At 33.7% G+C, this 16,267-nt stretch overlaps 2 protein-coding genes across 9 annotated transcripts; one reads left to right on the top strand and one right to left on the bottom strand.

Moving 5' to 3' along the window:
• Nucleotides 1-1,832: 1,832 nt before the first annotated feature.
• Nucleotides 1,833-9,821, bottom strand: LOC122299321 (K(+) efflux antiporter 6-like). Of its 7 annotated transcripts, none has more exons than XM_043109511.1 (20): nucleotides 9,417-9,819; nucleotides 9,189-9,232; nucleotides 8,625-8,683; nucleotides 8,429-8,507; nucleotides 8,153-8,214; nucleotides 7,986-8,061; nucleotides 7,792-7,866; nucleotides 7,168-7,239; nucleotides 7,001-7,084; nucleotides 6,458-6,526; nucleotides 6,264-6,341; nucleotides 6,001-6,089; nucleotides 5,324-5,420; nucleotides 5,182-5,235; nucleotides 4,204-4,299; nucleotides 3,717-3,905; nucleotides 3,551-3,628; nucleotides 3,204-3,248; nucleotides 2,521-2,635; nucleotides 1,833-2,425 (listed from the first exon to the last, which is right to left on the bottom strand). In XM_043109511.1, exons 1-20 carry the CDS (start codon nucleotides 9,694-9,696, stop codon nucleotides 2,406-2,408), a joined length of 1,761 nt encoding a protein of 586 aa, XP_042965445.1. In that variant the 5' UTR covers nucleotides 9,697-9,819; the 3' UTR covers nucleotides 1,833-2,405. The 7 variants fall into 7 exon arrangements, 5 of the variants coding, with proteins under 5 accessions (XP_042965445.1, XP_042965444.1, XP_042965446.1 ...); XM_043109510.1 differs by having other exon boundaries at nucleotides 2,546-2,635; XR_006239654.1 differs by having other exon boundaries at nucleotides 2,372-2,425; nucleotides 2,546-2,635; nucleotides 3,204-3,295; nucleotides 9,417-9,820.
• A 2,932-nt stretch (nucleotides 9,822-12,753) lies between these two features.
• Nucleotides 12,754-16,102, top strand: LOC122299320. 2 transcript variants are annotated; one of them, XM_043109509.1, is made up of 6 exons: nucleotides 12,754-13,167; nucleotides 14,201-14,278; nucleotides 14,359-14,396; nucleotides 14,487-14,993; nucleotides 15,070-15,160; nucleotides 15,793-16,102. In XM_043109509.1, exons 1-6 carry the CDS (start codon nucleotides 13,153-13,155, stop codon nucleotides 15,877-15,879), a joined length of 816 nt encoding a protein of 271 aa, XP_042965443.1. In that variant the 5' UTR covers nucleotides 12,754-13,152; the 3' UTR covers nucleotides 15,880-16,102. The 2 variants fall into 2 exon arrangements, with proteins under 2 accessions (XP_042965443.1, XP_042965442.1); XM_043109508.1 differs by having other exon boundaries at nucleotides 12,755-13,167; nucleotides 14,208-14,278.
• Nucleotides 16,103-16,267: the final 165 nt, after the last annotated feature.

Here is a 16,267-nt window from a genome sequence, read left to right as displayed (position 1 = left end):
GAAGGTGCTTACTAATATTTTTGTCAATTTTGTTGCAAGGAACTCGAGGATCCAATACATGCTCGTCTTATGACCTTAGCTAGAAGAATGCTGGAAAAACTCTCCACTTGCCTCATTTGTTAATGTCACGGAGAGAAACGAAGGCTTCTTGGAGATTACTTATCATATATGTGAAGGGTGTCGAAAAGAAGATTTAGAAACATTTATGATGACGGCATTGGGTTTCTGGTATAGAAGGAACCAAATGGAACATGATGAAAAGTTCCCACTTCCAAAACAGGCACTGGAGCATGTTGTATCCCTATTAAAGCTGCACTAGGAACTAAAGTTGAGGCTCAGGAAGAAGGATCAATCTCTCATTTGTTGGAAAAAAAACCTTCACCAAGTCTCTCATTTGCTGGAAAAAGCCTTCACCAAGAGTGTTTAAACTCAATGTTGATGGGGTTGTCTTCCAAGACCAACATAGGGCAGGAGTGGGCGTGATTCTTAGAGATGCAAATGGAAGTATTATTGGCTACAAGTAAGAAGGAGAGAAAGTCAATGATCCAACAAAAGTAGAGTTGCTAGAAATGTTGAGAAGGCCTACAACTATGCCTTCCCTTGGGCATCGAGGAGCTTATTATGGAGAGTGACTCATTACTCATGGTGACACAGGTGCAAGTGGTAGAAGAGTCTTGGTCCTTGCTCAGCAACATAATAAAGGAAATAAAGCTACTTACGAAAAGATTTATACCCCGTTTGAATACAAGAAATTTTTCATCTCATTGATGCCATAAATGAAGATAAGATGGTATGGAGACCTTCCAAGAAAGGAGATTTTTGTGCGTGCTCCTTTTATGACACAATTACTATGCATCAAAGACACAATAATTTTTCTTGGAAGAACATTTGGAGGAGCAAAGCACCCACTAAGATTGCATTCTTTGTATGAATAGCAGCATTAAGGAAGATTCTTACTATGGACAACCTAAGAAGACGAGGCCTTATCATAATAGAATGATGTTGTATGTGTAGAAAGAATGGTGAATCGGTGGCTACTTTTACATTGTGAGTTTGCTCGAGAAACATGGAATTATTTCTTTAGAAGAATAGGTCTAGCATGGATCATGCCAGGAAGGGTGGTAGAACTATTAGCAAGTTGGGGAGGAATCACGGAGACATCACAGATTGTAGTCATATGGAAGATGGCTCCTCTTTGTATTCTTTGGTATATTTGGAGTAAAAGAAACGATTGACTTTTTAAGGATTAGAAACGCTTTCTAGAAGAGTTTAGGAAGTTTTTTTTTGGAAGACTTTATTTATGTGGACCATAGCTTTAGAGTTGAATGATCTCAGTTTCCATGATTTTCTTGTATCAGTTACTAGTTCCTAAATAGGTGTAATCACATGTATACTTCCAGTATACCTAGACTATGTCTATCTTTTCATCAATAAAATATCTTATTACTTATTAAAAAAATACAATTATACTAAAATTTCACACAAAATATAATAAATAATTTCAACATTTTTAAATCATAAAACAATAATAATGTTAAAAAAATAATATTCTAACTATTTTATTTAACTTTCAACTTTTATGTCTAATAATCTCTTCTCAACTCACAATCGAAACAACACCTTAAAAGATGCACAATTCAACACGTTGATCGTATAGGGAATGACGCTACTCATAAATTAGCTAGACATGCTCGGCATGTAGATGATATCTCCATTTGGTGGGAATCTTGCCCTGAGTTTATACAACATATTGTATGGACGGATAAGCGTTTGTAATAGTTTGTTATTCAATGAAGCTCCTTTAATAATAATAATAATAATAATAATAATAATGGAACAATCAAACCTTGATTTATAATATATTCAAAATTCGAACTCGACTTGAAATCATGTGGATGACAATTTCACTTTTACGTTCACGAATTGCAATCATAAAAGAGAACCTAATAACAAAACAAACAAGCCTTGATACATTTTTTGAAATCATCTATGAACAAAAATTGCCTCTAGATTACAAAACTGAAACTATGTTACATTTGAAAAGAATAGTTCTCCACAGATAGGTCATGCAGTGGAGACAGGTGAATCACAAATAAAGTAAGCTTCAACTGTTAGTCCTTTCAGCAGTTAGATTACCTCTTTCCCGATCTTACAATTCTTCAACTTGAATTGATTCGTTGATCTTTGGTCGAATCAGTAGCAGGCAACATCGACGATCATGGAAAAAGCTTTTGTATAGTGAAAGAAATGTAATCAACTTCACCAGAGTCTGTTGGAAAAGCGAGTGCTATAGTACAAATGTCCTTCAAATCATACTGAAATTGCTTTCAGTTCATATATGTCATGAATCATGAGGTCCTTGGTTGATCGATATAGCACGCTGCTTTGCACTTTCTGACCGGAGGTTATCCCCTTTTAATCCTATCTGAATTTGGAAAAAGAGAAAAGAAAAACTATTCAATATCATTTGGAACAATAAAAATCAGAAGGATATGACAAAATTTGTAATTAGAATATGACCTTTTAATTGTATACTAGTAAATACCTCAACAGAGCTGTTGAGGGAGAACCACCGTAACAGCACGCCAAGGTGAACAACAGTAGGAATTAACTTGAAAAGCAGAGGAGTTGTCACCTGGAGAAGTTTTGTGAATGATCCACTCAGATAAAAGTACGGTTATAGTAAGGAAGATCATTACTGCAGCCATGATCATATTTATCATTGACATTTATGAACATTTCCAAGTTTCAATTGCCATCCTGTTTCTGTAAGGTTGTGTCACATCAGCATGCCCTTTATCATTTCAAATCCCCATTTCATGCAACATGAGAGAGAACTAAACATCATATACACTTAAGGTTTGAGCTGCCTTTTTGTCATCATACAACCTTTTCTAATTGGTTTCAGGAAATTGTTATTCCATCATCATTCATGGCTTGGGTTCCAGTAAAAAGAAAGAAACTGCTAACTCATGTAAAAGGAGGTAATGAAGAAGTTCATCAAACCTATAAAAAGATCAAACACACAATGCAGACTCGTTCCAGTTTTAATAAGAATTGTTGATATCTGATATTACCTTGTTATTCATCAAACAAAAACCGAAATGTTGAGGAAAAGACGAATAAGGTACATCCTTAGCATGCATGGACTCCATCAACTACAAAAAATATACACTAAAGCGTAACACAAAATAACTTCATACCAGACTTAGAGCGGTAGTTCCAAGAAGCAACAGGTACACTTTCCCCTGAAAATGTTTAAAGTTTCAGCTCTATAATAGCTTATATTTTCCACCTACTTTCCAGCCAGAAGTTAAAGACCTGGCAAACAAGGCCATAGTAATATAGACAGACATTAGTGCAAAATGGGACCATCTGACATGTTTGCTCTCCAAAATATTCCTTGCTAGGAAAATTCTGGAGAGCAAACATGCTAGTAGAATTTAGGAGAGCACATATGTCTGGTGCACTCATTTTGCTCCAATGCCCATAGCTAGAAGGGAAATTTTCTGCAAGTATCAGCATGAAAAACTGAGATTGCAACACTAACCTCAACTAGATGGAGATTTGAAGCACGACTGAGAAGAACAAAAGCAAATTCCCCTATCTGTGCAAGAGACACTCCAACCTATACGTGTACCAAAATTCCCTCAAGAAATAAAACTTTTATTTTTCCAAAAGAAAAAGGTAAAACTATTGTAATATCAAAATCTTACAAGAAGTGAAGTTTTGTTGTTATAACCAAATCCCTTGACAACAGTAGAAATTATGATTGTCTTTACGATGACCACCAAAATAACAGATGCTAGCAATATATCCACATGGTTCCAGAGAAATTGAACATGGATCAACATTCCAATGCTGGCGAGGAAAAGAGCTGCAAAAAGATTGCGAATGGGTTCAATCTGCAGAGGTAACAAAATTTGATGAGTTAATAACCACCCTTGAAATGTTTACTCAGAAGACATACAGGTGATCAACAGTTTTTTTACAAAGACAAATAAAAACATATTGCATATCATAAGACTTTTGCATGATCAGTCTATAGTACAGGAATTTTTTTTTTTTTTGGTTGGGGGGGGGGGGGGGGGGGGGGAAGTAGGGAGGGGGTGGGTGAAACCGCCACTGCTACAGTTGGGAGATGATGAAAAATGTAAAAACTTGGACGCTGGAAGAATAACAAAATCAAATAAAATTTTTTACTTGTTCTAGGGTGTGTTGAGCAAGATCAGTTGTTGATATCATCACTCCAGCAGCAAAGGAGCCCAGTTCTAGACTTAGCCCCAGCTTATCACTACACTGAAATCATTAGAAAAATTAAACAACAGTTGCATGCTTAGGGTCTATAGTATATGCCAGCAAAACAAAACAAAAAAAATGACTTGTTATCCTTTGCCAAAGGCCTGTGGCCTGATTGGCATTACCCCCAGCCTCCAAAATGGAGGTTTGGAGTTCGAAACCCACCCTCCCCAAATTTATAGAAAAAAAAACAAAAAAAAAAGCAAAACAAGTCCATTCAAAAGCAAAAATTTGCTAAATTAAATATTACATTGAAGCAACCAACACTAGTTAACAAGGAAACTCTGAGATGAAGCCTTTTCCCATAGGCTCAACCAATACCACACAATTCATCATTATAAGACAATACAACAAGTTTGTAATTTGGATGTTGCAATCCACTGGCTTAAATGATTGAATCACCAGGAAGAAGCATGAAGCAAGTACTGATGGGGGGTGTTTTATACATATTGGAATCATGGAAGAATATCCTATTCAGTGTAAACCTTTCCCTTTCTTTTTGTGCCGAGACGAATCAAGAAATTGAAATCCTCACTTTTTCATACCACCCTTACTAATGCATAGAAGAAAGCAAATGAAATTAACATCCCTTTAAGGTAATTGAACAAGCAGTGCTCCAAGCACGTTTCAAGCCTTTTCCCAACAACACTTGTTACAACATTGTTTTACACAGGTTTTCACAAGAATATGCCAATACGCTCATTTTCCCTCAACAGTAATCACTATCAAACTTTTTGATGATTTAAATCCATGCATTAATGAGCCTCAAACTCTTCTTTTCCAAACCTAAAGAAATTTAAAGTTAAAATGGAATGAATATAGATGAGTGTCTTAGTGAAAGCACGAATTCCAACACAAGAAGAATTGGGAAGCAAAACCAACCCAGGCTACAAGCAAGCAGAAGGCAACTGATGCCAATTGATACAGTTCATTGGTCTGCACAGATAAAAAATAAAATTATAGAACAGATAACAGTCAGTCAGGTTTTTATCTCTGACATTTTGTAAAAAACAAATAATCACACCTGTGATGATAGGCTTATCATGAGTTTAAGTAACCAGGGAACACAAGTACGGGATAATACTGATAGAACAGCCAAAAATGTAATTAACATCACCAGCCTGGAAAAGAGAAGAAAAAAGATGTTATAACATATGGTACTCGGCAGGGACAAAGATGAACAAAATGATAAAGTAAACTTCTGAAAAGAAACAATCTATCATCACTGTACTAACTCCCACCCCTGGCAGTGTCAGTTCATCAAAGTCAGATTTTCCTGGGCCATTTACTCTTCATATCTACATATATTATTATCATCTCAAGCAGAAATACCTCTTTCTTTCAGCTTTGCTCACTTGTAAAGAATCAAAACATGTTATCCAGTTCAATGGAAATAATATAAAAGTTATTAGTTCCATTTCAGTTGTATGTAATCTATCAAATATGTAAGCTTCACATTACTTGGTATGCAGTGCTAAATAGTCCTATTTGGCCTCTTCAAAATAAGATACACTTTATTCTTTTTCTTTACGTACTGTTACAGGATAAAGTGCCGGAAATGCGCTTCAACTTCTTTTGCTATACACTAAATAGCAGAAACACATCTTCTCTTGAAACATTTCATATCAGACACATCGACACTTCTGAGACACAGAGAAAGAAGGTTGAAAACGTGGAGAGTTTCACAAGTTCATTACTTACACTTTAGTCATTGACATCACTCCTTGAAGGACACCAGAAGTCCCTCCCAGAACTGGTAGCAAAGCAAACAGTAAACCCACGGCACAGTCCTGGAGGGAAAGGAGTTTTTAAGACTGAGAGTATTTGAGAGACGAAATTTAGTGATCACGTCAATTGTTTAGTAGTAGAAGGAAAACACACAAACAAATGAATTGGAGTTCATGGAAAGAAGATTGGTAAAGAAAAAAAACTAATTAAAGAAGAAAAAAAAAGTAGCTAAATACCTGCAAAATAAGGGTGCCGATGGTTACTTGGCCATGAAGCACATTAATAGAGTTTTTTTCCATCAGAAACTTCAATACCTGTGTCCCAAAGAATAAAACCTCATCATTATGGGCATTATTTATTATCCAACCAGTAGATAGTTGTAGAAGTGAAAGCACACGCATTCAAAAGTCAGATTCACATAGAGCTTTACCACTGCCGTTGAAGACATTGAAAGCAATGCGCCAACAAATACCCCCTCGGAAGCTTTACCACCAGACAACTGCAAAAAGACAAGTGCAGCTTTGAAAGTCAGAAACATCATATAACAGTCTGTTTTCAAGAAAGATATTTGGAACTTAACAACACTGGCATTAAACATCCATTTGAGCTGCGCAAGCACCATACAGCAAACGTTTCCCCCTTTTTGGTCACAAAACCTAATAACCACCCTAAAAGCACCCTACTGCTTTTACACTTGAGCCAAGCCAAGGGGCTCCACACTGTAACTGTTCTGATTGCTTTGAAAAGTGTAACTCTTCAGGTATTTGCAGTATTCCCAATTTAATTAAACCCTTTTTTTTATAGTTAATGAGAATTTTATTACCAAGCATAGGCACGGCCCAAGTACATAGGAAGTATACAAAGGAAATACCAATTTAATTAAACTCTTACAAGGGAGATCCAGTGCAAGCAGCTTTTACAAGTAGAAAAGTACAGACTTTCATGAAAATTCTGCTAGAATCTGTAGGCATACCGAGGCTGTAATACCACACAGGCACATAAACAGGAAAATTTGTAGCAGGCCCCCCAGAACAGCAACAGCTCGAACAACTCGAAGCTACAATCGCACAGTAATAAACTTTCAACCACAATTTCACTAAATCCAAAGAAAGCAGAGCGGGCTAAAGAACAAAATTTGACCTTCGTTGTGGAGAACTCTAGGCCCAGTGCAAAAAGAAGGAAAACTACACCAAACTGAGCCACTGTTTCAACCTATGTGCATGCAGTAGTGCAAAAAGTAAGTGACATGTAAAATATTTGATAGAAGGACAAAGCATTGATGAATATGAAATCATCACCAGAGAGGAGAAAGTATTGGTGCATTCTCTTGTATGCTTCATGTGTAATTGAGCTATGCCAATTTTTGTATCGATCAATTTTTTTTTACTTATAAAAAAACAAATTTTAACAACAATGTCAACAAAATGCATGATCTCTAGTAAATTTCTAATGCAGGCATATTGAAATGGATTCTAGAAACCTAAATAAATGCAAACAACCAATCCAGAATAAGTGATAGTCTAGGCTTTAACTAGGTTTAAAAGGAATCAATACCATGATGATCAAAATGATTGTTAGATAGGTCAGTTAGATCCCTTCCATCATTACATATCATTCATTATCCATGGAAAATGAGAGGATTACTAGACCGAAACAGTACAGTATGACATTGACTTGTTGAGCAAACAAACCATCTTCCATATTTTTTGAGGAGGGAATAAGAGAAAACAGGGCCAATAGCTTTCAAAGGAAAAAGCAACATACTTGAACCATTTCGCTGACAAAGTTAAACCCTCCGGGTCCAATCAAAGATCCCGCAAGCAAATATCCAGTGATAACCTGAGAAACATACAGCACGATCAACAATAATATCAGATAATTGGTGCAATATAACACATGAAACAGATCCTAACACTGCACTTTGCCATGTATAAAGCATATATCAAATATAATCAGACCGGCTGTCCAGCACAAGCAAAGGCAATGCCACCACAAGTTGCTGAGACGATAACAACTACCAAATCCGATATCAATCTACAAGGAAATAAGTAGAAAATCTTAGATAAGCTTAAAATGTACATGCAGAAACATAACTTGCTAAACTATTACAAATTCACAAGCTTACCTTATGTCTAGCTGCAGAACTGGATATTTTGATTTAAAATTAGATATGATAAAGACATTGTCCTGGAAAAAAAGCACATAGATTATTCATCTATAACTAAAATGATCGACTTGAAAAGGGAAAAGGAGTTCCTTTTTTAAGTTGTTTATTAAAAAGGCCATATTTTTTCAATAGGTAATCAAGAAATTTCATTCATTAGAAAATAGGCATGGTGCCAAGTACACAGGATGTATACATGAGAAAAAGAACATAATTTTTTTCATGAAGCAATCTTACCTTTCGATCTATTAATGTTGGCGTATCTTCAGCTCTATTATCAGTATCAAGATTAAAAACATGATGTAGTTGGAATGACCTAAAAGTTGGAAGCAACAACGGAAAGTGAGGAATGCAAAAAATGCTCATCTTACAAGTGATGAATTCTAGTGAGAAACTAGACATGAATCCTCAGATTAAAAACAGAAAGACATACTTTTCCTCCTTTGTGTCATTTTTCTTTGGCTTAACTCTGGCTACAGTTTCCAGAACTGCCTGATTAACACAAAAAGATAAAGAAAAATCAATTCAGCAAAAGTTTCATGCTAGAATGGGTACGGAATGATAATCTTAAGCATCTCCAACTAATTATTTGGTAAGTAATAAGACTTCATTCGAAGACACAAAAGAACACAAGTGATTTTCTGGCAACAATAACAAATAGCACGCCAACTAATTAAGAGGCTAAAATGTACCCCAAAAAAAAAAAAAAAAATCGCATTTGAGAACAAGGAAAGAATCTACCATAAGAACGCAAGTGATATAAGCTATATAATTGCCAGCAAATCTAATCGCAATAAAATTTCATGAAATTGGAGCTGTGATGATTTAGATCTAATAGAATCTTTAATGAGATCGATATTTAGAAATGAACAACCAAATCATTTATCACTCGATTTGATTTCTCTTTTCGGTGAAGAGAAATGCATCTTAATAGAATATTTGGAGTTCTTTCAAAGATTTTCTCAGTGAAATTCTTAAAGAAAATGGTGACACCGACCTGCCGTTCAGCAACACTGTTGTTGAAGCCTCCAGCATCAGCCGCTGCCAAAATATTCATACAAATAAAGTGAATCGAGAATAAAAAAACAGTAGCTATTCTAAGCAAAAGAATTGCACATTTCTTTTGCATTTAATGCTGGTTCTTCAGAAACCAAACAAAGAGTAATGCAAACCCTAACGAAAATGATAAGAAGAGAGAGTGACTAAACAGCTTGGATCTGCGAACCTTCTGGCTGATCGTTCTCAGGAAATTCGTTGGCGAGAGCTTGATCAATCATTTGGGCGAAGCTGCCTTCTTTGGGCTTAGAAAGAGAGACATTAGACTGGGTGGAGTTACTGGGGTCGAGCCGATCTGAGTCGGCGAGTGAGGATGGAGGAAGTAGTAACAGAGCGGTGCAGAGAAGGAGCAACGCAGGTGCTGCCAACAAGAAGAGATTGATCTCCGAGGACGGATATTTCTTCGACATTGCAGAGAGAAGCTTTAAGCCTGTTGTTTGTGTTCGCATTTGTGTCCGCCCCGAGAAAGAGAGCGAGAGAGAGAGAGAGAGAGACAGGGGTCTTGGACCCTTGGTTGGTCGGAGTTCACAGAAATATAATAAGAGCGAGCGAGACACAAAGAGAGAGAGAGAGAGAGAGAGAGAGAGAGAGAGTGGCAGTGGAAAATTGGAAATAGAAAATGGATAGATCCGTAATTTTGTGCTTACCGATTAACGATGGGGGGGAATTTTGGATTAGGTTTGTTACACGGTCCATATATTATATATATATTTTTAATTTTTTTTCTTAAATTAATTAAATTCTTTTACTCATTGTTCATATTAAATATTTAATAAAAAATTTTAAAAAAATAAAGTGATTTGCAGTGTGTGGACGACTGTTTAAGATTTTTCTTTAGGATATATCATTTGATTTAAATATAATTTTGGGTTGGATTTTATATCTAAGGTGTTTAAATATGTTTTCCAATGTTATGCAATATATTATATATATATATATATATATATATATATATATATATATATATTTAATATTTATTTTATTATTTCCTTAATTCGAATTATGAAATTGAAATTTCAAAATTTTTACTATTTCCATAATATATATTCAAAAAACACAACATTTTGTAATTATTTTATGAGAATTTAGTTTAGACAAAAATTTAGAAAATATTTCAAAAGACTTGGATCTTTCGAAGTGGTATCATTTAAGATTATTATCCAAGTAAGGATCCGGATACTTGGTTATATTTTTATTTTTTATTTTTAAATCCATTTTTTAAGATTAAAACAAAACCAATTTTTTTATTTTTTATTTTTAAATCCAGCTGGTATCATTTTACCAAGATGACATTTCAATCTAGAATTTCTCAATTTCAATGGAGTATAAAAGAATTATCTGTTTGTTTCTTATATAAAATAATTATTTGTTTGCTTACATAGATGAATTGAGATGTTAAATAAAAATATTATAAAGTTAAATTATTATTATAATATAATTTATTAATATTATTTTTATTTTAAAATTTAAAAAAATTTTAATTATTTTTTATATTTTATTTAAAAATTTGATAAAATTGTAACGATTATAAAATATTTAGATAAAAAAGTTAAAAATTAAAAATTAAAAAATATTTATTCAATTGATTTAACCCGACCTTAGAGTTTTGAAAGAATTTACAAACAATTATAAGTCGAATATATGTATACGTGTGTGCATGGGCATTAGGACCCTTTACATGTGGCCTTGCAATTTGCCATTTTCTCATTTTCAATATATTTGCTTTATAACTTCATTTGAATATTAAAAATATCTCATATTATATTATTGTATATTATCATTATAATATTTTTTAAAATTTCATATAAAATATAATAAATAATTTAATTTTTTTAAATTTTAAAATAATCATATTATTAAAAAATAATATTTTTTTAATTTTTAAAAATCATCTTATTATCCAAACTGCACGTTAGAGGATTAATGTAAACATTTAAAAAAAAAAAAAAAAAAAAGAGAGATGAAAAAGAGCTTTGAAAACACAGTTGGAATAAATGATAAAAATTTTCACAAGAAACACTTGACAATGAAGAAGATGTTTAATAAGAGCATCTAGCATAATGGTTGCAGAAAGTGATACTCCCTTGATGGTTGCTTGACGTGACCAGACACCTAAAATTCTTTTTTTTTATACCTTCCGTTTCGAATCTTAACATCACAACTAATCGGTAAAATTTAATTTATAATAAAAAATTAAAAATAATTTTATATAGTCTGTTAAATTTATTTTATAATAAAAATAATTTTATAAGTTGATAAATTATATCAAATTATATCAATTTATAATATTACTTTTCTATAATTTCTTTGTTAGTAGAGTTTTCAATTTGTAATTAGTCATATGTACTTTATAATTTAATATATCAAACCGAATCATGTTAACTTATAATTTATTTTTTATAAAATTATTTTATAGATCAAAGTTTATCTTTGAGAAGTAAGCTTTGAAGATATATTTTGATTTGACAGTTTTGAATTTACTACATGTCATGAATTTATTTAATAGATGACTTCTTATGAATAAATAATGCTATATACAGTCGTAGATGATATAAATATCGTGAAGTTGCTTTGAAAAATAGTAGAGTCTATTATTAAAAAATTAATTTTTTTATTATTTCTATATTTTTTTATTTTTTTTAAAATGTTACGTGACGCTTGCACATTAATGACTATAACTATCATTATTCAATTGAAATAGATGATGAAAAAACTTTATTCATTAGAAGCAAACTAATGAACAGACTAATTCACAATCATGGGAATTAACCAACTATACTATGATTGTGATAGATAAAAATCACCATCTTAATATGTACATCAACATTATGTCATTAATATATTTTTCTTTCAATATACGAAACCTTTTAAAAGCAGTAGCATTGGCTTCATTAAAAACCAATACATCTTCAAATTTTGATGAATTTACTTAAAATAAACCTATATTAGATTCATCAAAAATGTATTTAGAAAATTTTGAACTACAGTAATTGTTGTTATTCTTTCAAATTTAAAGGTTTACTATTCCACATTCAAACTAATATTTTATTCTAATTTTAATAGGTAATGATTTTATTTTATTTTATTCTAAATTAGTTGGAAATCAATTATTTAAGTACTAAATTAAACTATTAATGTCTATATAGTTAGTATAATTACAAAATATGAAGAAAAAAATTAAAAATATTATTATTAAGAAAATAATATTATATTATTATTTTAATGAATCTAATGGCTAATCCAATGTGGAATTATAGATATGAAGGTTTTGAATTAATGAAAAATGTATACTTTTTATTAAATTTTAAAGATAAATTTGATGAGTCCAATGCTAATGCTCTAAAAAGATTAAGATTCACTTAAAAATATATTTATAATTATAAGTGTACAATTTGATAAAAATAAATAAATATAAAATTTATAGAAAAAAATAATTTTTTAATAATAAATTAATTTTTATGATTACCACTGCACGACACTTCCTTCGCTGCAAGTCTTTCTATATAACATCAGCCCATGGAAAATAGTTTCGGAATTTAAAAAGGAAGGAGACGTAGGTAAAGTTGATGCGAAGAGCAAAGCTGAAGTGATGATTCCGATCACTTTTCGGTAGTTCGACGATAGCAAGCTTTGAAAATATTAAGGAAATTTGAGGGAACTTTTCTCTGTATTTTGTGCACTGTATTCTCTGAATCGAATCCCACGCTTGCCAGGCGACGAGCATCTCTCTATTTTTAGCTGTCTCTAAACGCAGACGAAGAAGAAGACACAAAGGGAAATGGCGGATAAGCCAAGCCGAGCACTGGTGTTGTACGGAGATGGGTTAGCCCGTTTCATCCACCCATCACACAATCATCTCCACTCTCTCGCATCCAAAGCTACCTGTGGATTCTTGACCCTCCCCAATGCCCCTCCCTCTGGTTTTTACTCTCTCTCTCTCTCTCTTTTTCTTTTCTTTTTCTTTTGCCCTCTAATTTTGTTTGAATTGATATATCAATCTCGTTCTACCATAAATGAGTAGCCATAGGTGATTCATAGATCTGCAATTTACAATTTAAGGCTGTTTTATTAATCACGCATAAAAAAAGTTGCTAGTCTATAGTCTTCCAAAAGAGAAACTTTGCGATTTCATTATGATCGGAAACCTTTCGTTTTGATGAAAATCGCCGTTTTTCTAAAATTCACTTTTAATGCTTCTTTGTAATTCAATTCCATCGAATGCGTGAAAGAAATATGTCGATTTGATGCTTTCTCTGAATTTGATATGTATTTAAAGCCTTCGATTTTGATGAACTCCATGCAATCTAGAGGGCCAGAACTTACTAGTACTTGCAAACTTTGGTATGTTAGAAAACTTAAAAGCCTTCAGTTTTGATGAACTGCTTACATTTGAGACGGCTAGAATGCTGTTAACTTGAAAGCACTCGCAAGGTTTGGTCCATAATAGGAAGCGCATTTTTGGACTCCATGTGTGCAATCCAATCATATGAATCTCATTTTATTGGAACTCCAAGGGGTGGCTAGTAATCATGGGGCAAACCGTATAAAATTTTCCTTGAATTATTAGAGGTGCATTGGCAAAATAATCCTTGGAGAGAGCCTCTGCACTCCCCAGGATTAGTTGGGATTTTTCCCCAACAGCTGGTGTCAATCAAAGGAAAAAAAAAAGCTCATTTTTTTAGGTAGGCCGGTTTGCCATATTTTCCAATAGGCAGTTAGTTTATTTAACCTGTTACAGATAGAAAGTCAACTGGTGCTGATAGTGGTCTTGGGGGGTGTAAGTTTTACATAGTTTACTTATAAAAAAGGAATTTACTTGTTTGCAATATTGCATTGCATATGATCCAATTTAGTAACCTTAGTTGCTTCCATTCATGTTTGTTTGCATTCGCTTCCTCAATTTACCATTAAAAGTTGTTAAATCTATGCTCGTTGAGATTGACTTGAATTTAGATTGCAGAAAGTGGGGATGAGAGAGTAGTTAGGGAGTTTGCGGTACTGCTGGATGCTTCTGAAGCTTACCTCGACCAGGTGAGGTCCCCATACTAGACACATGTGACACTTCGGTTTCATGATGAATATCATACATAAAACCTTCCCTTTTTGTCCAGCTTGGCAATGCCACTAAAATGCCAGCCATATCAGAGAGGTAGTCTTTCCTTCCAGGTTTTCTGTAGTTGTTGTCATATATGTTGAAATGTAATTAGAAAGTTCCAATCAACACACTCTTGAACTTCAGGTTCATGGGAATGAAAGCTGCTCTAATCACAAACAATCGAAATTTGCAATTTTTTGGTGCCAAACTTGGCTTAACTGTGTTGAAATCTGATGAGCTAGTCAAAAACCCATGTCTCCTTGCGGAATCACCAGCTGATGTTGTGGCATTGGAGTGTCTAAATTTGCTTGGATTTAAAGAAGGGAAGACACTGGAGACGAGTGAGTATGACTTAGTTTTTGTGCATGTTGGGGATGGCAAAAGGGTAAATGATGAGAAAAATGAGGCTGTTACCAATGACATGGAGTATGTCAATGCTTTGGTGGGCGGTATAATGCAGAGAGCCCAACCTGGATCCGAAATTGGTTCCCGTCTGCATTTTTCTCTCGTGATGAGCTACAGTGATGTCACAGCCGATGATGAAGCGAACTTGTCAGTTTTGATAACTAAAGATAAGGACTCTTCTCTTTCAATTCTCTTCCCTCATCAAAGTTATACTATGAGAGGAGAAAATCCACGGAAAGATGTCAGGTGAGTAAAAATTTGATGGTTTCTAGCATTTCTTAGATCATTTCACACAGCTCCGGCTAATTTTTGGGATGAACAGGCATCACTGCCCAATGTTGATTGCACAATTGCAGTATGGCGTAACCCGCAAAGATATGGCAGAGGCATTCTCCTTTAAAGAATTTCATGAGGTAACTGATTAAAGTAATTTAACCTAATTTATTCTCATCTGCTAGTAAATGTTTTATGGATATATTTTAGTAAGAATTTCCACACTTCAAGATATACATAATATATTCCAAGCAGATGCTCTCTTACATGTTCTTCAATATAGTGTAGATGTGATATGGAATAAGATGTAGTTCAAGTAAAGGTCTTGTACTTGTCAGCCTCGTTTATTTTTGTTTAGGATCATGACATAGAACCAGCTGGATGAATTGAGAAATTTATTGAACCGAGTGATACTGTGTGCCCACTTGCTCTAGCTAGATTTTTACCCCGAAATTCTACTGCTTTTGAAGGTCACATTTTATAAATGTTATTAGGATACAGGGTATTTGAGGTTATGCATATAGCTTTATCTGTACATTCAATCGTGGTTGCCATAAATTCTGTCTTAGCCTCCTTGAGGTAGTATTAAAAAGACTTCCATGCTGACGCAACTTTGGAAGACTATCTTCAGTTCTAATTGGAGATTGGTTAAAATATATGTTATATGGTGGCTAAATGCTTTGCTATGTTGTATGTACGTAATAACTGCTCGTTCTTAATTTATCAAAAAAAAAATAACTGCTCGTTCTCTGTTTTTCTTGTTAATGCACAGCATGGTGGAAATCTTGCAATACCGGCTGATAGGTTTCTGCATGAGGTTGCCTTTAAGCTTTGGAAGGCCCCCAAGTATGGAGCATGAGATATATTTATCAACAGTCCAGTTACGTGATTCAATACTCAAGTCCTAAAATATAGATCAGAATAACAGCTTCCTGTCCTGATTCTATATGCATTATAATCTGCCGATTTGTATTTTTTATTTTGGTAAAACCAGACACTGCTTGATGGGACATGTTTTTACGTGCTTATTGTTCATTTTGCTTCCTGTTGCTAACTAATGCAAGTGCTAGTCATTTTGATTACCTGACAGATTTGTCAATTTTCATTGAAAGTCCCAGATGTGAGCTTGGCTTAGAAAGCTATTCTGATGTTTGTGCAGTTGTGCTTCCATTTTCATTGGCCAAACATGGAAGAATTTTGCCTCCATTCCAAATGGTAACATATAGATATCAAAGATTTCAATGAAG

The sequence above is a fragment of the Carya illinoinensis genome, chromosome 16 (assembly GCF_018687715.1).
Source record: "Carya illinoinensis cultivar Pawnee chromosome 16, C.illinoinensisPawnee_v1, whole genome shotgun sequence".
Taxonomy (NCBI): Eukaryota; Viridiplantae; Streptophyta; class Magnoliopsida; order Fagales; family Juglandaceae; genus Carya; species Carya illinoinensis.
This window is presented reverse-complemented; position numbering and strand designations above follow the sequence as displayed.